Genomic DNA, 22,972 nt, shown 5'->3' with positions numbered 1-22,972 from the left:
CAGGGCTTCCCTCCACTCCTGTTTCCTTAGTCAATTCACTTTCCCACTCGTAAGAGCTAACTATCCTATGCCTTATCTCCTTTCATTTCACCTCTAACAAAAATCAAGAACAGGCAAAACTAATATAAATGGCATTAGAACTGAGGATAGTGGTTACCTTTGGGGAAGAAAGAGGTTGTGATTGGAAGGAGGTTACTGGGATGTAGTAATGCTCTATTTCCTGACCTGGGTGATTATTTACAGATGTGTTCAGTTTGTACGCTTACATTTTGTGTTGTCTGTGTTTAAAGTTCCAAAACTGAATTCTGATTCCTCAAGCCTTCTGTCAACTTGCTTCTTCCTTGATATTCTCCATTGTGGTACACAGCCTCTCCTTTCTTAAAGGTGCTCAGGCCAAAGCCATTAGAACCATTCTAGTTTCTCTTTCTCTCATACTTCCATGTCTACAAACAATCAGCAAATTGTCTGTATTTTCAAAATACATTTCCAATCTAACTACTTCCTACAACTTATTAATATCTTTCTCTAAACCACATTTGCTCTTACCTGGACTAGCATTCCAACTAGACCTCTGATGAACTTGTGACCCCTACAGTCTCTTCCCTACACTGCGGCAAGCAAGTGACCCTTTTAAAACATAATTAAATCATGTCAGTCCTCAGCTCAACATTCTCCAGTGGCCTACCATCTCATTCTGAATAAAATGCCCGATCTTTTTCATGACAAAGAAGCCCTGCATGAACCGTTTCCCAGCTCTCTCTCTGACTTCATCTACCACTTACTCATTGTGCTCTAAAACTGACAAAGATGCTTTAAAACTAAGATGTTCCTAAAACTGACAATGTTCCTAAAACTGACAAAGATGCTCCTATCTCAGGACCTTTGTTGCTACTGGTTCCTCTGTCTGTAACGTTTTTCTCCCAGATATCTACTTGGTTCATTTCTTCATTTCCTCCAGTCTATACTGCAATGAAATTTCATTAGAAAGGCAGTTCCCAGCCAACATGTGAGGATTCCTCACAAGCCCTTCATGCTGCTCTAGTGTTATTTATAACATTTATAACACTTTTGACATTTCACACATTTAAAATAGGATGTGAGCTCTGCAAATGCAAATTTGGTTTTGTCCACTTCTCAACTCCAACCTCTATAAGATCAGGTATCTCTTACGCATTGGCTGTGCTGAATGATTTTTAATGTCTACCTAAATGTTTAAGAATGACTGACTAGGCTTTGTGATATCTCTCCCTTTCCCTCTTCCCTCACCCAGTTATTTGACAAAAACTAGTCAGATGGCCCAATTTTCTATGATCTGGTGACAGATAAGGAAATTGTCAATCTAGGACCTGGAGCAAAACGCTTGGTCTCTGCATGCTCAATCTTGGACACTGATCCAAAGAAACTACATATGAAGGTTTAGAATTTTTTTGTAAATAGTAGAGAATTCTTTGTCTCATGAAGTACTGTCTGGCTTTATTAATTCTGAGATTATATTTCTGAAGTTTGGTCAATGGATGTTAGACATCTAAAGTGAATCCTTCTGCTACTTTAAGAAAAAAACTCTAACTTCTAACTTTCAATTTTCCCCTTTAGATTTTAATTTTACTCCACTTTCAGTATGATACTGAGATGATGTTTCAGGTATGTCATGCTAGGAGCTTATAGCATATAAATGACATAATTAATTTTAAAAGACTAAGAAACCACTCAACTTCCCCTCTGGTCTTAAGGTAGGGGTGAGAAGCAGAGAAAAAGGTAACTGCATGGTTAAAGGACATGTCAGGTAATAAGGGACAAAACTTTAGTTCACCAGTTTAGTTTAGTTTAGTTAGATTAACATGATTAAGAGCAGCAATTAAAAACACACCCACTTGGGGAAACAAATATCTTCTGGGATAGCTATAAAGATGTTTTTGAGGTATTCAAAAAGGAGACACAGAAACCAAGATCATGTTAATTACTGGAGCCTCACAGCATATCCCTTCACTAGGCCTGTATTATCTAGGAGTGGGTAACACATTTCCAAAGATGAGGAAGATGAGGAAGATGGAGTACAAGCAGGCATAAAAGAGGAATTAAGCAGTGATCACATATTCTTGTTACTCGGGGTTTGATCTGACAGTATCTGTGAAGAGATCAAATTAATGGGACAGAGTGGGATCTTTCAGGGTTAATTATAGATTTGTACATCAATTCTCTTGCTTCACATAGGAATCAGAGTGGCACAAGGAAAGCAGTCTTCCCGACAGACTGTTTTACATTTTGGGATCTTCAGTGAAACAAAATGACCCTTCATCTGGATATAGAAACTTCATTTCCTTGTACTGTAGGAGTAGCTCAGATCCAACCAAAGCTTGCCTTATAACCTGAGATCCATTTCACTTTGCCAGTTTCTACCTCTTTGCAACAGGTAATTCCTACATAATGGAACACTTTTTAATTTCTTAATATCAAGATGACATTCCTTTATAGATGTTTCAGATCACAACAGAAAAGATTCTGAGATTTAATTGGCTACATTATTTCCTGAATTGTTTTTCACTGTATGGCATTTTCAGTTAAAGAGGTGACAAAATTCCAGTGCAGGTCACTGGCATTTATATAAGCAAAAAAGACTGCACTGATTTTTTCACTTGTAAAAATATGCAGTGCTCACTCCCCCAAACCTCATTTGTGGGAAGAGTTTAGTTCTCCTTATATTTAAATAATGATCAGTTTCTATGCTACCCCCTGTTCTCATAGCTCTCCACTGTCAAGGCTAGACTGGAAAACTATCAGTTGCTGTTAAAAGAGCTGACCTGATTATTAGACTGTACCTGGAAAAAATGTAAGGGAACAGTTTCTTTATGGCTAAACATTATCCTGACTAGAATTGCCACAAATGGTCTTGCAGGCTGTGGGCTGCACATTTCCGGGAGTGTCACTCTTAGTGTCCTCTGCTTCTGATATCAGGGCAGGGGAGGGAGCAAGAGAAAGCAAGTAAAATGATTCATTTTTACACAATTAATTTCTGCACTTTACCTCCAAAAGCTTGTGAAAACCCAATTTACAAAGATGACAGTCAAAATGACATTATACTGAGCAACTAATCTGTGAAGCTTCTAGGAGGAGCCACAAGAAACTAACTAAAGGAATGGATACTGAAATCTAATCTGGCTGTTCTCTCCAAGTTGCACATTAAGAGTTAAAAACAAACCAGCCCTGAAGCCTGGGTCTTACACAGCTGGCTAATTAATTTAATCTCTTGGAATGGGGCTTTGGTAATAAATTATGAAGTTCCCAAACTAATTCCACTATGCAGCAAAGGTTAAATAACACTGGTTTAAGCTGCAGAAAAGCTCTATAATTGTGATAAACTCCTAGAATCTTAAAACATACTATAAGAGAAAAATAATAGAAAAATAATACTTGCATTGAGCTAAACCATAATATGTTAGTTATTAATTTGAGGATATTTTATAATCTTTTTATTAGAAACTAGTCAAACAACTGAAAAGCATTAGAACAGGAGCATTATAGATCACTGGTCTAGTTACTGAAGCACAAATGCTTTCTACTGTCCAAACATGCATAAATATATACGTTCTAGGTATAACATAGCAAAATGCTGATATAGATTAATCCTATTCAAGAATATATTGTGAATATACAAAACTGAATATAAAACCAAACAACCTTTGAAATCATCTATTCCAAATCCCTCATTTCAGAGGAAATTGAACCTTAAAACAGCTGAATTTTCCAATGTCACCCATAACTGTATTACTTCAGTTCAATGTGCTTTCATTCCATAGTGTGATAATGAAAAGTTAAAATATTTTAATCAGTTTCTCAATCCATTCTAATTCTTCAGTACTTAAAAGATCAAACTATAGTAAAAGCATACCCTACAATGTTCCTAGGGCTGTCATATGCCAGAGTGAAGTCTCTGATGTTTTTTGAGAGCAGAACGGTATCTGAAGACCTTTCCACAATCATTACATCCAAAAGGTTTCTCTCCTGAATGAATTCTCTGATGCTGGATGAGGTAAGTGCTCTGGCTGAAAGTCTTCCTACATTCATTACAGTTATAAGGTTTCTCTCCAGTATGAGTATTCTGATGTTCAGTCAGATGAGTGCTCCGGCTAAAGGCTTTGTCACATTCATTGCACTTATAGGGCTTCTCTCCAGTGTGAATTCGTTGATGCTGAGTAAGATGGGAGCTCTGGCTGAAAGCTTTTTCACATTTATTACACTGAAAGGGTTTTTCTTCTGTGTGAGTTTTTTGATGTTGAGTAAGAGATGAACAATGTCGAAAGGCTTTGCCACACTCATTACACTCATAAGGCTTTGCTCCTGAGTGAATTCTCTTATGTTGTGTAAGGTGTATGTTCTGGTTGAATGCTCTCCCACATTCATTACACTTGTAAGGTCTTTCTCCAGTATGTATTTTCCTATGTTGAATAAGGGATGAGCCATAACTGAAGGTTTTTCCACATTCATGACACTGATAGGGTTTCTCACCAGTATGAATTCTTTCATGTTTAGCAAGAGATGAACTCCGAATAAAGGCTTTCCCACATTCCTTACATTCATAAGCTTTCTCTTGGGTATGAGTCTTTTGATGTTGATTAAGGTTTGAGAGGTAACTGAAAGCCTTTCCACATTCATTGCATTCAAAGGGCTTTTCTCTGGTGTGAATCCTCCGATGTTGAGTAAGGGATGAACAATAACTGAAGGCCTTTCCACATTCATTGCACTTGTAAGGCTTTTCTCCAGTATGAATTTTCAGATGTTGAGCAAGGGACGACCAGTAACTAAAAGACTTTCCACATTCAGCACAATCATAAGGTTTCTCCCCAGTATGTGTTTTCTGATGTTGAGTGAGGTTTGAGTGCTGACTGAAGGCTTTTCCACATTCATTGCATTCATAAGGTTTTTCACCAGTATGAATCATATGATGACGGATAAATGTTGAGGGCCCATTAAAGGCCTTCCCACATTCATTACATTTATAGGTTTTCTCTCCAGTATGAATTTTTTGATGTTGAGTAAGGTGTGTGCTCCTGGTAAAGGTTTTATCACACTCATCACATTTAAAAGGTTTTTCTCCTGTATGAATTTTCTGATGTTCCATAAAGTGGCCTCTCTGGCTAAAGGCTTTTCCACACTCATTACAGGTATATGGTTTCTCACCAGTATGAATTCTCTGATGCTGAACAAGATGGGTCCTTTGACTAAAGGCTTTCCCACATTCATCACATTTATAGGGTTTTTCTCCAGTGTGAATTCTTTGATGTTGAGTAAGAGATGGACCCTCAATGAAGCCTTTTCCACACTGATCACATTTATATGGTTTATCTCCAGAATGAATTCTTTGATGGTTTATAAGGTTTTCACTCCGACTGAAGGCTTTTTCACATTCATTACATTTGTACGGTTTTTCTCCAGTATGTGTTCTCTGGTGGCGAATGAGAGCTGAACAGTAACTAAAAGCTTTCCCACATTCGTTGCACCTACAAGATTTTTCTTTTTTAACTGGCTTTAAAGTCTGTTTGTTGCTTGTTTTAGTAGAGGTCTCTTGTGGATATGTTTCCCATTGTGTTACAATGTTTGAACTCATATTGATGCTTTCTTCAAGGTCATTATTTACAGGGCCTCTCTCCCATGTGGGCACTGTCTTTTCAGTTAATTTTACTTCTCTTGGCAGTGTCTGTTGGTTTGTCTGCTGCCTCTCTACACTGCCTTCAGATACACAACTCTCTAAGAAGTTGGAACTGCAATGTTCATCCCTTTTGTGTTTTTCCACTCTTGCCTCTTTAGATGATTGTTTTTCAGAAATGTCCAGCTCTGGGGCTACTATGCTATTTTCCAGTATCATTTCCCAGTCTGAAAGAAAAAGAAAAGCTCTGTATTCTCTGAACAGAGGAAAAGAGTCCTGCTGTTAACAGAAATAACTTATAAAGCCCTCAGGAAATCTTGAGTATTTTCAAATATAACCCTATTATTTTGGGGAAAAAGTTGGAAGGAATCAAGGATAATGATAAAGACAATATAAAAGTGGCAAGAAAATGTCTAATTCAATTTCATAAATAATTTCTAAGAACCAGTAAGGAAATTCCATTTAAGGTAGACTAAAAAGTGACCATAGAGATGGCTAAGAGGAGACAGATGGACTGAATCTAAGAAAGCAGTCTTAAATGGGATCCCTTGCTGACGATTAAGAAAACAAAAATCTAAGAGCCAAGATTTCAATGACAGGAAAACAGTAAAGACCTGGCTAAGATTCTATGGTTTATAGCCTGGAACACTGAAGGAACAGCCATATCACTGCTCAAAATGGGAAAGTTGTAAACAGTAAAGGAAATAATTTGTGAGGAGGAAAATAATGTGTTCGACTCTAGGCATTTTGAGATTTAGGAAGAAAAATGGAGTACTCCACTATAGGGGTGTTTGTAGGGGTGGGAGACATCCAAAGTAGAATAATCAAGATGTTCATATGTAAGGTAGGAAATACCAGCTCAAAAGCAGAAGGAAAAGAATAGCTGGAGCCATAGGAATATGAAAAAGAGCAGAGGTGGGGGCACAATCGTTGAGGGTCTTTAGGATAATGGGATTAATACAATATAATACTGAAAGAGAGCAGTTTGTCAGCAAACAGTAAATGAAACAAAAGACAGAAAAGTACATAACCAGGACAAAGAGTATTGCCCAAGACAAGAAAGATGACCATTAAAAGAAGCGGATTAATCAATACTGGCAGATTCAGTAAAAACAAAACGGTTGTGTTTAAATAGCATTTCTTTGGTTCTACTGGAAACAGGAGGGTACAGCAGATAGCAGAGAATCCTGAATTTCCTATGCTGCCACCTAGTCACTTTCACCTTCATTATCACTGCAAGCACGAGCAGTGAGGAAGAGGCTCATAGTTGCCTGCCATAACCAGTACCATGGATAATGGTGCAGTGTATATTAAGTGCAGGCAGACTCATAGCAGCAGTACTTCTCCAGCAGGAACAAGAAAATCAGTTTTCTTAGCTAAAAATAATAATAAAAAACCCATGTTGCATAGATAATATAATTCCAGTGATCCAGTCAATAGGCAGAGGACAATCACATGATGTATTTATTTAGTTCCATTCTTTTATGTACTTTTCATTGCTGGAATGACCTGATGATCATAGTCTTAGTAAGCTAGTCTTTGGTACTGCCCTCTTCAGCATTCAGAACACACATTTTGGGTAATGGCCAGTTGTTCAGTATAAGAAATGGATATGTTCTTATTAACAGGAGTGACACCAAAAATATATTTGTACAGCAGATGGCCATAAAGAATACCTCCTGGAAATACTTTACAGTGAAGTAGATATTGAGACCATGGAGTCTGATGTTGCTAAAGGAGAAAAGGGTGTGGAAGTGGCTAATCTCCAGCCTTGGTTGGAGTTCTAGTTGAAGGGAGTCATCATACAACAGAAAGTGACCAATGTTATCCATGTTGTCATGTCTTCACACAATAGCCAACAGAATGACCAGAATATCATGGGGGGGAGGGTGGCAAAGAATGAGGAATTGGAGGAAGTTCCAGAAGGTCAGCCTGAACAGTACCATCCCTACTGCAAGGAATTCCCACTTTACTGCAGCAAGTCTGTGGGCACTGACCACAGTATTCCACCACCCCTGTATACGGAGAAATAATTAAGTATGTTGACAACCAGGCTGCAAAAGTACAAGGTAGACCTGTGAAACAGAGTACATGTCAGGATTATTGATCACAATTCACAAGGGCCAAGTTACCAAGACAGCCTAGAGAAGATGGCAATAAAGAAGATAAGGAAAATGACACAGACAGGGCTCAGGGCCACTGACCACCTCAATATAGGTACTATCTCAATGTCAATTACTTGTACAGATGCTTATAGAACTGTAAATCATTTTTACAGAAATGGAAGAAGCCAAGTCACTAGTTAAATGTGTGTTCTGAATGCTGAAGAGGGCAGTACCGAAGACTAGCTTACCAAGACTATGATCATCAGGTCATTCCAAGCAATGATAAGTAAATAAAAGAATGGAACTAAATAAATACATCATGTGATTGTCCTCTGCCTATTGACTGGATCACTGGAATTATATTACCTATGCAACATGGGTTTTTTATTGTTATTTTTAGCTAAGTAAGTCTTTTTGGTAATGACTAAAGCATTTTTTGAAAAATCTGCTTTTCAAAGCACATTTAATCTTTCAAAATTGTTTTATATCTGCTAAAGTTGAGATTTTTTAAAATTTCATTTCTAATTTGTAACAAACCTTGTTAATTTTTCAAAAGTTAACTGTAAAACATACAAATTAATAAAGCTCTTATTTTTTTTTTAAATTACTTTTCTAAATTGTGTTCCATGAAACTTTCTAATAGATTTTAAAGGTGCAGTATGAAAACAAGGATTCATGACTGGGGTGGTGGGGCAAAGAGAAATGTTATACTCTAGGCAACTCTGTTGGAAATTCATAATGCCCAACTACATTTTTTTTTTTTTAATTCTCTTAAAAACCTAAAACTTTACTAATCCAGCACTTCCCGAATTTGAACATGGTGCTTTTTTCCTCCTTGTAAAAAGAACCCCCATTCCCATCTCATTAACTCTGGAGCTAGATTCCCTACCTAGTATGACTAAGTCTGCTGCACATTTTTCCAGGATCAGATCTTTGAAGAGGTCTCTCTGTGCAGTTTGGGAGTTGATGGTTTACAAGAAAGTTATTCATAATTTCAAGGACAGTCTGATGAAGTGATAGGATCAGAGTCTATGCATAGATTAAGAAAGGAGTAGGTGATGAACAGAGGCTGCAGGCATGGTACTCAATTTTGCAGAGTTTGGTGGGAAAGCAAGGAGGCAGATTAGATGGTAGCCAAAAAGATTAACTGTGTTGAGTAACGGTGTATATGTAAATTTAGGTTACCTATTTCTATTTGAAGGTACTAGTGAAAGAGCCTGGAGATTCAAAAGGAAACTATAAGGGCTGAAAAGTTAAGTAATAATTAAGAGATCAGGGTCCCAAAGGATGTAGGAAAAGATGGAATGCAGAGTCCAGTTCAGGGCATTACTTTATGAGAAAGGCAGGAAGGAAAACTCTTCTGAAAGCACGATAAAAATAGAATATATATTGAGCCAGTGCTTGCAAAGCATAAAAGAGTCCAGATAGCTTCTTATATCTCCACCAGGCATACTTTAAAGAAAAGCAAGTACATCTATATTTCAGACATAAAATCCTATTATCAGGCTGGTGGTTAGATGACACTCATCTGCCAGGTATCCATTACTTACCTCCAGTACCTGCTGGAGTGCCAGGTTCCACAGTCCATGGCTCTGTTCCTTGTTCTAACTGGGAAATCATATCAGGTTTGGAAACTTGGAGCCCTGCTCATGGGGGGGAAAAAGGTGTATGTTTGCAATAAGTTAAAAGTGTGTATCATAATTCAGTCTCACCACTTTGTGTTCAGAGGAAAGGATATGTGGGACAAAGCTGATGGGAGTGGATAACATATAAAGCTTCAATGTTACAAATTCCCAGACATGGTATAATTTGGGAACTGATCTGGGTTCAGAAAAATTATTTGTCCTTCTACTTGCTAGGGAAATAAAAACCTTTACAAAATCTTTCAAAATGTGGAAATCTTTGGTTCCTTCAATGAAAGGCACAACTCACCTAAGCACGAGAGAACCCGCCTCCTCCACACCCCCAGATATTAACTCAGAGAAGTTATCCTCACCTATAGAGACCAGGTGTGTATAATTTTCCAATGTTACATCCCTGAACAAATCTCTCTGCACAGGATCCAGCTGTTTCCATTCTTCCTGGGTGAAGTCCACTATCACATCCTTGAAGGTCACTGATTCCTGAAACACCAAACATATTTCTGCTTAGCCATAAAGCATTCACTTAGGCAAGGGATAAAGTTAGCAATATTGACAAAAGTAAGGCAACCTATGGGCTATCTGAAAAATGACAGATATTTCCTCCTTTGTGAAATGAATATTAAAACAGTACCTCACTCATAGGCTTATTGTAAGAATTAAATAATATGTTCAATTAGGGTCTGCCATATGTACATCATCAGTCAATATTGGCCATTATCACTATTCATTATCATCATCATCATTTGTGTGTTTCAAAATATATCAAGTATTAATTGTACACTTAACTAACATCAGTAATGTTCTACTACCTACAATGTGCAAGGATAGCCAAAGATGTTTTTGAAAGAATTTGGGGAGGAGGCCTGCCCTACCACATTACAAAATATAATACAAGATAAAATAAGCCAAAAGATAAAGATAAGATAAAACAGAGTAGCCTAGTATGGAATAAAACTCAATGAAACAAAATAGAGAGTCCAAAAACAGACTCGTATTTATAAGAATTGAATAGAATCAAGCAACTTTCAAATTAGTTAAAATAAGCTGGATTAGTTACTAAATGATGTCATAATTAATTATCTGAGAAAAAATTGAGTTCCTTATTTCATGGTATACCATCAAAATCCAAACAAAAATTTCTGCTAGATTACAGACTAAACTTTAAAGAAAAAGCAAAAATAAAAGACAGTGAAACACTTTTTAGTAAGTTTGAAATGTGAAAGATAAAAATTATAAGGAGACTGGTAAGTGTAACCATATAAAAATGTAAAACTTCTAATAAACTTTATCAACAGGCAATATTCTTAGTTTCTACAAATAGCAAAAAAGATGAACAACTCACAAAAGTAACAAGGCCAACAACCCAAACAGATAATTCACCTAAGACATTGTTAACAAACCATGAAAAATGCTCCACTCTACTAAAAATAGAGTGAAATAATGATATCTGAATGACTAACACTGCTGAGCGTACATGCGTACTATGGTGGGAACAGAAACCTAACGCAGTCTATCTGGAGTGCAATCTAACAGGACCTATCATTCAACCTAGTTTTTTTGCTTGTAGAAATTTATTCTTCAGAAACATGTCAGGATGCAAATACATATGTACAAGTACCCTTGCAACACTGCGTGAGAGGGGCAAAAAGCAAACTTAAATGTCCCTTAATAGGAGACTGGTTAAAAAATGTATGCTATATCCATACTAAAGCACTTTATGTAGACATTTTATAAATGAAGTACCTGTAATATACAGATTAGGAAATATGTGTAAATATTTAAAAAACAGTATATACATGGTATGACCCCACTTTTATTTTTATGAATAGGAAAGTTTATATGTAAGTGCACAGAAAAAAACCTGAAAGAACACATTACCAACTATTATTAGTGGTACTGTGTAGTGGGACTTGGAGGCATTGCAGGGGAACTTTCTAATTTTTTTGTTTACTATGTATTTGAAACTGGGTGATTAAATTTTGCCTTGAAATAGATTAGTGTATTATTGGAATTTCTGCTTCTAGACCCACAGAGCAACTGGACTAGCTCTCCCAGTGTAAACAACCATAAAACTAAACAATACATCTGAAACAAGTATTTTTGTACTTTGAACAGCAAGCAGAACTGTGACCCCTGAGAGAAGGAAGACAATCATATAAGCCCCATAATCCCCTCAGCTTCCTGTTTAGAGATACTCTCCAGACTTCCAAGAAAGAAGGCACAGACTCTACAAAGCACAGTGGTCTTACTGAGCTGAGGAGAGAAAGGGGGCTCAGACTATTAGGGCAGGGAATTTGCAGCATAGATACTGGAGAGGAGGGGACTATATAGAGATGATCCAAAAATCTGGTGAAAATACCATCTCCACAGCACTATCAAATTACAGATATGATAGAACTGAACCCAGAGTTAAGAAGAGAGATATCACAAACAGTTCCAGCACACTTTCGAAGTAACACTCCCTAAAACCAGTTTTTGATAACATATGCCACAGCAAAAGAATACACAATCCCATTTCAAGGACTGAAAAGACATTTCAGGAAATCCTAACATACCTGAAAACTGGCTGATGGGAGTAGAATACGCCCCTCTTGAAGAAGGGCAGATTCTGAAGAGGAGAGATCTGGAGAAAGAAGAAGAAACCCCAATTAATCCTGTTCAACTTTCCACAAGTATTCACAGGCCCTTTGAAACTTCGCTATTAAGGCAAATGATCACAACAACATATATCACTTACATTACTTACCCCCCAGAATGTATGAAATTAAATAGACATGGTCAAAACTGCTGGCATAAATATGCAGTAGTTGGAACTTTTGTACATTGCTGTGATATAAATTTCTCAATCACTGAGGAAAACTAGCAGTATATTCTAAAGCTAAGTAAATATCTGCTCTATAACTAAGCAACTCCACTCCTACACATACAGTACCCAAAGCAATGAGGGCTTATGTCCACCAAAGCACAAGACTATTCTTAGCAGGTTTATTTATAATATCTCCAAACTGGAAGCAATCCAAATGTCTTTCAACAGGAGAATGGATGAACTGATATTTCATAAAATAGAATATTATTCCATAATATAAAAGAATGAGCTATTGACAAACCTAACATGGATGTATCTCATAAAAAGTATTGAGCTACACAAACCAGACATAAAAGAATGCACACTATATTACTCCATTTATATTAAATTCAATAACAGACCAAAATAACCCACAGTTACAGAAGTTACAATAGTGGGTACCTCTGGCAGGTTATTAACTGGGCAGGTGACCAAGAAAGACTTCTGGGCCATTAGAAACATTCTGTATCTTAATATGGGTAGTATATATAATATATAAAAATTAATCAAGCAGTACACTTAAGAATTATGCAGTTAATGTATGTAACTTATATATCAATAAAGAAAACAAAAACTTTCCTCTTGGAGAATGGTTAATAGGTAAGACCAATCCTCAGAAAATAGAAGCAGCGATGAAAGGAACTATTACTCTAGATTTAAATTTGACCAGTAAGGGAAAACTTTTGTTAACAGAAATCTTGAGAAAATAATGAAAATGTTATCTTGGAATTTTTAGCAGTAAAAGGAAATATTGTGTACCTGGACAAATACATACCCAAGACTATAGGAAAACAGAATCAAGAGCAATGTCTTAGCTAAGATGCTTTTGATTCCAAGTAATAAAAACCAACTGAACCAACAATAGTAACAGTTGTAGAAACCAACTATGTGCCTAGCAACAGTAAATGCCTAGTAAATGTTACAAGTATTATCATGACTTTAAGAGATAAGAGGCTTATGAAAGGTAATCCAAATTATGCAATTGTGAGAAATCTCCAAAAGAAAAAGCATTGATGAAACTATTTTGGTTGACTTAATTCTGATGAACTTAAAATTTAAAAGAACACTCATAAAAGATATAAGGGGCAAAAAACTTAGAGGAGGAGTGATGTCATCAACATGGCAGAGTAAGTTTGCTACCATCTTCCTCCCAAAGCATACTGATTTAGACAATCACTCACAGATGACAATGTCCTTGTAAAAGTCCAGGAGTCCAGCAGGGAAATTCCAGCAAACCATTGGGGCAAAAAGAAAATCCATGAGTGGACACATTGAAGAAAAAAGAGGAACAGTTTCACTTTACTACCCATGTCACTCCCCTGGCCAAAGTGGCAAAGCTCAGTGCCAAGAAAGACCTTCTCAGCCTATTATTTACTCATGGGGGAAGTGAGAGCATGTGAGTACCCAGGTTCTCTAGTTGTGTGGGATGCCAATCAAGAAACACAGTTCTTTCTCACTCATCCAGAATACTGAGGTGTGCTGAGTGATTGACTGGGTGGTGGGGAGCAGTCAGAGCTCTCAGAGGGTACAAAAGGAACAAAGATCCTACTAAACCACTTCACAGACTCCATCAGGAAGATGGAGCCACTGGGGATGCTTTGCCTACAGATCACACCAACTCATCATTAACAACCCTAATACTTCATGTGCCTCACCTACATCCCACTCTCACATTGCAGCTGCCTTCCTATGTGCACCCCCTACAGCGGTAAGAGTGAGCCTTTGTAGACAGCTGGTGAACACATGCAGAAAGCCAATCTAAATCTGTAGCATTGGGAGAAAGCACTAAAACCTGACCATTCAGGATTGCCAAAGGAAAGCAAATGGGAGGCTGTCAGCACCCAGCAAGCACCTGGCTTTGCAGTATTGAGAAAAGGCATACAATCTTGAGAATTCAAGAGGAACAAGAAAATGTGGGGCAGATATATCTATAGAAGGTTGAAGAAAGCCTTAGAATCCCCAACAGGGCTGACAGAAGGTAATTCTTCCCAAAGTTAGTGAAGACTGGATCAGGTGACTACATCTTCAAAAGGGAAGATAGCAAAGCAAGAATGCAAGGAACATGAAAAGTCAAGAAAACATGACAGTACCAAAGAATACAATAATTTTCCTGTAACTGACCCAAAGAAATTGACATCTATGATTTCCGTAAGAAATTCAAAATAGTTGTTTTAAGGAATCTCAGTCAGCTACAAGAAAACACAGGAAGATGATTAAATGAAATTAGGAAAATAATCCACAATACTTGAAGTTTTACAAAAAGACCAATCTTAGAAAAATCTTCAACCAAAGAACACAATGAATGAAATGAAAAATTAGACAAAATATAATCTATTGCAGACTGAATCAAGAAAAGAAAAGAATCTGTGAGGCAGGAGACAGTCTTTTGAAATTATCCAGTCAGAGAATATAGAAAAAAATAATACAAAAGAACAAAGAAAGCTTACATGAACCATGAAATGCCATTAAAAGATCTATGCATTATTGGAGTCACAGAAGAAGAGAGGGAGAAAGGGAAAGAAAGCTTACTTAAGGAAATAAAACTTCCTCAATCTTGGGAGAGATTAGGACATCCAAGTTTGTGAAGCTTAGAAATCCTCAAATAATTTTACCCACAAAACACCTTCACTGAGGCACATTATGATAAAACTGTCTCAAATCAAAGACAAAGGGAAAATTTTAAGAGCAACAAGAGGAAAAAAAATTCCTCACATTCAAGGGAACTCCTGTAGGTTTATCTGGATTTCTCAGCAAACTGTGTAGGCAGGAAAGAGTGGGATGATATATATTCAAAGTGCTCAAAGCAAAAACTTCCATCTAAGAATATATTATCTGGTAAAGTGGTCCTTCAGAAATGAAGGAGAGATAAAGACTTTCCTACATAAACAAAAACTGAAGGAATTCATCACCACTAGTCTTGCTTTACAAGAAATGGTGAAAGGTGTCTTTTAAGCTGATATGAAAAAGAAATATACAAAATGATAAAACACTGATAAGGATAAATATATAATCAAATTCAGAATACTCAAATACTGTAATATGGTTATGTGTTCATCACTTAATTCTTATGTAAAGGTTAAAGGACAAAAATGTTTTAAAAAATCCTGAATACAGGATATAAAAAGATGTTATTTCTGACATCAAAAACAAAATGGTGGGGTTAGTAAAAGAGTTGAGTTTTTGTATGCTATTGAAGTAATCAGCTTGAAATAGACTGTTGTATCTGCAAGACGTTTCTAAGTCACAGAGTAACCACAAAGCAAAACCTACAATATATACACAAAAGATAAAGAAAAGGAATGAAAGCAAACCACTACAGAAAATCATCAACTCACAAAGACAGCAAAAGATGAGGAAAGAACATGGAAAGTACAAAACAGCCAGCAAATGCTAATAATCTGGCATCTGTAGGTCCTTACCTACTAATTACTTTAAATAAATGGACTAAATTCCCCAATAAAAAGGAATAAAGTGGCTGTGTGGATAAAAAAACAGAATCCAACTTTACACTGCCTACAGAGTCATTTCAGTTGTAAGGACACACACAGACTCAAAGTAAAGGGATGGAAAAAGATATCCTATGCAAATGGAAAGCAGAAGATAGCAGATTTAGCTATACATATATCAGACAAAACAGACTTTAAGTCACGAACTATAATAAGCAATATAGGGGTCAATTATAATAAATGACAAAGGTGTCAATTCATTAAGAGGGTGTAACAAGTAGAAATATATATGTACCTAACATCAGAGCTCCTAACTATGTTAAGCAAATACTAACAGATCTGAAGGGAAAAATAAACAATGTGGTAATAGTAGAGGAATTTAATACCCCACCGTCAGCAATGAATAGATCATACAGACAGAAAATCAACAAGGGAACACTGGACTTGACTCATACTTTAGACAAATAAACCTAACAGACATATACAGAACATTCTATACAACAGCACCAGCATACACACTCCTCTCTAGTGCACAAGGAACACCCTCCATGATAGATTGTATGATAGATAAAAAAACAAGTCTCAGCAAATTTAGGAAGACTGAAATCATACAAATAATCTATTCCAACCACAATGGTATACAATGAGAAATAAGATGGTTTCCTTGGTGAACTTTAATTGTGAGAAGAATTAAAACCAAGTCTTGCAAACTCTTCCAAAAGCTGAAAAGGAGGGAACAGTCATTTTACAAAGCCAGATTACCCAGAAAACAAAGCCAGACAAGGATACTACAAGAATACTATATTCTAATATCCCTGATGACTAATGATGCAAAAATTCCCAACAAAATATTGGCAGACCAAATTCAACAACATATTAAAAGGATAATATATCATAATCAAGTGGAATTTATCCCTGGGCTGCAAGGATAGTTCTAAACATATTCAAATCAATAACCCTGAATAGATAAAGCAAGCTTGAAAAAAAACGTAACTGGAGGTTTCATGCTTCTTCGTAATTCAACTAATACTACAAAGCTACAGTAATCAAAATAGTATGATACTGGCACAAGAACAGATATATAGATCAATAGAACAGAATAGGAAGCCCAGAAACAAACCCATGTCTATACATGGTCAGTTCATATATGACAAAGAAGGTAAGAACATACAATGAGGAAAAGGTAGTTTCTTCAATAAATGGTGTTGGGGAAATTGGACACCTACATGCAAAAGAATGAAACTGGATCATTGTCTCACAACATACACAAAACTAAGCTCAAAATGAATCAAAGACATAAATATAAGACCAGAAACATAAAACTACTTTTAGAAAACATAGGCAGTAAACTCTTGAACATCAGCAGTGTACTAATCTGGTTACTTCTCTCCAGGCAAGGGAAACAAAAGCAAAAGTAAACAAGTGAACTACATCAAACTAAAAAGCTTCTGTACAGCAAAGGAAACATCAACAGAACAAAAAGACAACCTACTGTATGGGAGAATATATTTGAAAACAATATTTCTGACAGGGGCTAATATCCAAAATATCCAAAATAGGCAGAGGACCTGAATAGACATTTTTCCAAACAAGACATACAGATGGCCAACAGACCATATGGAAAGATGCACATCATCGCTAATCATCAAGGAAATGCAAATCAAAACTTCAATGAGATACCACCTCACACCAAGTCAGAATGGCTAGTATCAACAAAAAGTAACAAGTGTGGTAAGGATGTGGAAAAATGGGAATCCTTGTACACTGCTGGTGGGACTGCAAATTGGTACAACCTGTATGCAGTATGGAGTTTCTCAAAAACTAAAAATAGAAATACCATATGACCCAGCAATTTCACTTCTAGGAATCTACCAGAGGAAAACAATATCGTTGATTGGAAGAAATAAATGCACTCTTATTTATTGCCACATAATTACAATATCCGAGATACAGAAGCAACCAAAGTATCCATCAAGAGATGAAACTATAAAGAAGGTGTAGTACATATATACAATATTACTCGGCCATAAAAAATAAATAAATCCTGCCATTTGTGACAACATGGATGGACCTAGAGAGTATTATGCTAAGTGAAGTCAGTCAGAGAAAGAGGAATACCATGGAGTTTCACTAATATGTGGAATCTGAAAAAGAAAACAAATAAAACAGGAATAAAATCAAACAGAGACCAGTTGGTTACCATGGGATGGGACTACAGGTAAAATAGGTAAAGGGGATAAAGAAGTACAAACATCAAATTATAAAATAGTTTAGTCATAGGGATGGAAGTATTGTTAAGGAATATAACTCCGAATATTTTAAAATCTTTGTATAGTGATAGTAACTACCCTTACCATGGTGAGTGCTTGATGAAGTATATAACTGATGAATCACTAAGTTGTTCATCTGAAACCAGTTTAATATTGTATATAAATTATATTTCAATAAAAAAAACTTTTTAAAAAAGGGGCTTGACATCACTAATCATGAGGGAAATACAAATCAAAACTAAACTACTTTACACCTGTTAGAATGAGTATCATCAAAAGGACAAGAGGCAACAAGTGATGGTGAGGATGTGGAGAAAATGAAAAATTTGAGCACTGTTGGTGAGAATGTAAATTGATAGAGTCACATTGGAAAATATATATATCACATTTTCTTTACCCATTCATTCATTCCTGAGACACTTAGGTTGTTTCCATGTCTTGGCTATTATGAATAATAGTGCAGTGAACACAGAGGTACAGATACTCTCCAAGATAGTGACTTCATTTTCCTTGGATATATACTCAAAAGTGAGACTACTGGATCATATAATACTTCTATTTTTAATTTCTTAAGGAACCTCCATATTGTTTTCCATAGTGACTATATATCAATTTACATTCCCACCAACAGTGGGAATATTTTGTGTATATATGCAATGGAATATTATACATCCCTAAAAAGGAAATCCTGCTTTTTGCGACAACATGGATGAATCTTAAGGACATTATGCTAAGTGAAATCAGATAGAGAAAGACATATACTGCATGATCACACTGATACATGGACTCTAAAAAAGCCAAACATACAGAAACAAAGAGTAAAATGGTGGTTACCAGGGGCTGGGGGGTGGTGGAAGATGATGGGAGATGTTGACCACAGAGTAGAAACTTAGTTATAAATAAGTTCTAGAGATCTAATGTACAGCATGGTGACTATAGTTAACAATACTATATACCTGAAAGTTGCTGAGAGTAAAGTTTAACTGTTCTCACCACACACACACAAAGGGCAACTATGTGAGGTGATGTGTTAACTAACCTTATTGTGGTAATCATTTTGCAGTACACAGATTTATCAAATCACCACACTGGACAACTTAAACTTTACACAATGTTATGGGTTAATTACATCTCAGTACAGCGGGAAAAGAAATTTCCCAGCAATGTTCTGTAGCTTTCTGTGTACAGACATTGCATATTTTTGTTAGATATATTCCTGTTTCATACTTTCTTATACTATCATAAATTGAATTATTCTTATTACAATTTATAATTGTTCATTAGTGACACAATACAGTTAAGTTAAACGACTTGTTGTGAGATAACTGTAGATACGCATGCAAGCTGTAATAAATATAACAGATTCTTTGTACCTTTAAAAAAAAAAGACTGAGGACAAATATAAGGTATAGCTCAAACCTATGTAAATAATATGTTAAGACTTCTAGTGATATTAAACAAATTTTTAAAAAGGACTGGATGGTAACAGTTAAGTTAAACCAAACCTGACTGTGTAGTCATACCTAAAGAATGTAAAGACAATGATGATGCAGAGGGAAGTCCATAGATGTCACAGGGCTCTGACCTCACCCTGACCTGTTCAATGATATAAAGGAAGAACTAGAAGGAATACTCATTAACTATACTAGTGACATGAAGTTGGAAAGAACAGTTAAAACACTTGATAAGTAAATTAAGATTCAGAATTATTCTGACAAATTGGAACACTTGCCAAAAGATTGAATAATTATATATGTTTTAAGTCCTGATGTTAAGGATAAAAAAGTTCTATTTTTTTAAACTGCAGCTTATATAAATTAAAAAATATCTAGGTTTACAGCACAATGTTACTGACTTTTATTAAAGCAAATACAATCTGATGTTAAACAGCAGAAGTATAATCCAAATCAAAAGTAGATATTTTTTAAAGCACATCTAAAGAACTGTTTAATTTTATGCAATGCATTTTAAGAAACATGCTGAGATGCAGGAGGGTTTCCAGAGAAGAGGTCTTGATATGTCATATGAACAGACATCAAAGGACCTGAGGCTATTTTGTTTAGAAAGGAAAAGTATTTGTGAGTAGGAGTTGTAACAGCTGAATTCACATATCTGAAGGGCAGCAATGTGAAAGGGAGCAATCTCTTGCTTATGGAGACTAAGAACTAAGATCAACACATAAGTTAACAGGAACAGGCACTTCTGCTTAATATAAGGAACTGAAAAAAGAAAGGGGAACATGGGAAGTTGTTTGCACCCAAAATGGACAGTTTAATGCCACACTAGTTCAGGCATAGGCTTAACTAAAAGAGGCCATCTGCCAAGATATTTCAAAACTGATTCTTGCATTTAAGGGATGATTACCAAGATTTTTTTTCTGACTGCAAGATTATCAGTTCAATATCTAATAAAAAGAAGTTGTGTAAGGATCACAGACATTCTATATCATTGCTCCATTTCATTCCCTAATCCGGAGAATGAACTAACTCTTCCTCCAAGTCTCTCCCTGTAAATGTAAAGAAGAATCTCTCTGTATAGTGTAATTCAGTTTCTTTTCTCTATCCCTAAATATGAGGTTCCCTCCTTCATCTCAACCGGCTCTGTCATGTATTTGATTTCAAATCATGGCTGTTCTTTTGCCTGCACCATTCCATTCTTCCCCCTATCGTCCCCACTACCTTCCATCTCAGGAACTCATCCCTTTCCTCTGGAACCTGGACACCAAGGTTTCCCAAGCAGCGTCCCTCCACCTGGATCCCCGATGTGGCGCTCAGATGTCCATCAAGGAGTTTGAGCCCGTACACACACTGGCTGAGTGTGGCTGCCCTAGAAGACACAGGATGGGGTTAGCAGCATGCGTCACAGTCACACCTCAGAGTTTTACATGGTGGCCAAGAGGTCCTTGGAAAAGAGAAGTGCCCGGAGAGAACACTAAATAGGAACCCCTGCTGAACAAAAACAGAATTGAGATCGGGTATGCAGGTTCAGCCCGCCTCAAAAAAGGTCCTTGGTGCCAACCCTGGAATCTAGCTAGAGGTGCCCACAGACCCGGCGGGTTACCTCCGCGCACACTTGCAGGCTCACACCCGCGACTCGGATGCAGGAAGGCACACCTGTTGAGGAGCGGAAAAGCTGAAAGGTAGACAAGCAGGGCGGGGCCCAGCTCCAGTCCTTCCTCCTAAACCGGAACAAAAGAACAAAGACCTCCAAGGGATCAGGGCGGAACCTCTCCGCAGTGCAGGCGGCGAGGGGCGTCCCCTGCGAGGACTCCCCATCTCCGCGATGCAAAGGCCGCTTCCAGAGAAGCAAGAAGGTTGACGTCACGGAGCAGGAGAGCTGGCGGTTGCCATGGTAATACCTGGGTTTCCCTCCCTATACAGCGATCTGTACACCCCGATCCCAGGTCCGGAAGCGTTGGGACAATCACTAGATCCAGCGAAGACCGCCAGAGCAGCTGCACTTCCCCAGCGCCAACCTCTTCACGCCTACAGCCGGCTTCAACATTCACTTCCGGTCGCGCGGAAAGAACCACGCCCCCGCTCCGCTGCTGCTAGTAGACTGCGCAGGGCAGAAACGCTGGACTACGATTCCCAGAGTGCTCCACGATGCTGAACTCCATTTCCCAGAGGCCCAGCGAACGCTTAAAATCCCGTTGCGTGAGCTGGACGTTCTACGCGTCCGTTATTTGCTTCAAATGTCTCAAGCGGTGGTATGTTCGAGTGGTCACTCACGCTTGTGTGATCGAACGGATTTTAAGAAATACACATTTACACACGTATAATTTTAAAACACAAACAAGCATTTCAAGATACATTGTTACCTGTTCTGCATTCAATTCAGTGTTCTATTCCTTTGTTTTAAAAATTACAAATCTTAGATTTAAATCCATTGTGATCCATTACATTGCTTTCATGACTGGGTCGCGATACACTTTTTGAAATGCTGAAGGCAACCGAAAGCTGGTGTTACTGTGTTTTGCCCTGCAGCAGTGCATTGTGTAAGCCTACGTCAGCCACCAGTTATCTGCGAATGGTGCCCAATTTCAATTTGTCAGTGTGTCCTCGGAAGAAAAGAATCCATGAGAAGCCGGTAAGTTTTACGTTTTTTAATGTGTGGTCCACGCATTTTACTGCCCTTCTGTGCATCCCCAGTATTTGGATAGAAAGCCTAAGATGAAGCCACTCAGCCTATTAGCTTACAAAAAACACGAAACTTGGACATCCTAACTATGAGTATATGGAAAACAAATTCAGGGTCAAAGGAAAAGGAACAATATCTAGAAGTCTCTAAGAGCAGATTTCAGAAAAGATCTATAGGAACTAGAAAATTTTAGGAAACAATTTGGTATTCTCAGTAGATGGCAAGAAAACAGGACCTGAATGAAACAGGAAAGAAAGATGTGAGGGAAGAGGCTGAAATAAAGACACTAGATGAAGAAGGATAAAAACACATAGCAAGCATATTTAAAATACAGCAACATAATTAAAGTCATACTGGAGAAGAACTGAATTGATGCTGTGGAAAAGTGAATCAGTTATGTATAGGGTATTCTGTTAAAACTCTTCCACGATTCAAAAGAAAAAGATGAGTGGAATAGAAGAAAAGAAAGTGATGGATATAAAAAATAGAGGTTGGACAGCTAACATGTGTAATTGGCCATCAGGAAGGAGAGACCACGTGAAACCAGCTATCATTTAACACTTTCTTTGTGCCAGGCAATGTTCTAAGTGCTTTACTGCTTTTAACTTATTTGAGTCCTAAAATAATCTAATGAAATTATCTCTGCATTCTTATTCCTACTTTACAACAAAGGAAACTGATGCACAGATAAATTGAGTAACTTGCCCCAAAGTGACATAGCCATTAAGTGGGAAAGCTAGAACTTAAATATAGTAATTTGGTCCCAAGCTCTCACTTTTAATCTCTAACATTATACTCCCTAGCAAAGAGATAAACAATTTCCTGAGTTTAAAAAAGAATACATCTCTCATTCATTGCTAGTGGGAGTGCAAGATGGTACAG

The 22,972-nt window shown here is 37.1% G+C and overlaps 1 protein-coding gene across 5 annotated transcripts; it reads right to left on the bottom strand.

Annotated features, from left to right (window-relative positions):
- Positions 1-248: 248 nt before the first annotated feature.
- ZNF184 (zinc finger protein 184) lies at positions 249-21,572 on the bottom strand. 5 transcript variants are annotated; one of them, XM_017678676.3, is made up of 6 exons: positions 21,309-21,570; positions 20,629-20,776; positions 11,945-12,012; positions 9,743-9,869; positions 9,297-9,389; positions 249-5,868 (listed from the first exon to the last, which is right to left on the bottom strand). In XM_017678676.3, exons 2-6 carry the CDS (start codon positions 20,633-20,635, stop codon positions 3,908-3,910), a joined length of 2,256 nt encoding a protein of 751 aa, XP_017534165.2. In that variant the 5' UTR covers positions 20,636-20,776; positions 21,309-21,570; the 3' UTR covers positions 249-3,907. The 5 variants fall into 5 exon arrangements, with proteins under 5 accessions (XP_017534165.2, XP_017534166.2, XP_073081202.1 ...); XM_017678677.3 differs by lacking the exon at positions 21,309-21,570 and adding an exon at positions 21,011-21,300; XM_073225101.1 differs by lacking the exon at positions 9,297-9,389 and having other exon boundaries at positions 21,309-21,572.
- Positions 21,573-22,972: the final 1,400 nt, after the last annotated feature.

Source organism: Manis javanica, chromosome 16, assembly GCF_040802235.1.
Source record: "Manis javanica isolate MJ-LG chromosome 16, MJ_LKY, whole genome shotgun sequence".
Classification (NCBI taxonomy): Eukaryota; Metazoa; Chordata; class Mammalia; order Pholidota; family Manidae; genus Manis; species Manis javanica.
Note: the sequence above shows the minus strand (reverse complement) of the source record. Positions and strands in the feature narration are given on the sequence as shown.

What these genes read in the sequence shown, in the direction of transcription:
- ZNF184 (XM_017678676.3), bottom strand. An exon ending in TACACACCTGGTCTCTATAG is followed by an intron (nt 9,390 to 9,742) that starts GTGAGGATAACT and finishes CCCCATGAGCAG; the next exon opens with GGCTCCAAGTTTCCAAACCT. An exon ending in CACTCCAGCAGGTACTGGAG is followed by an intron (nt 5,869 to 9,296) that starts GTAAGTAATGGA and finishes TTTTTCTTTCAG; the next exon opens with ACTGGGAAATGATACTGGAA.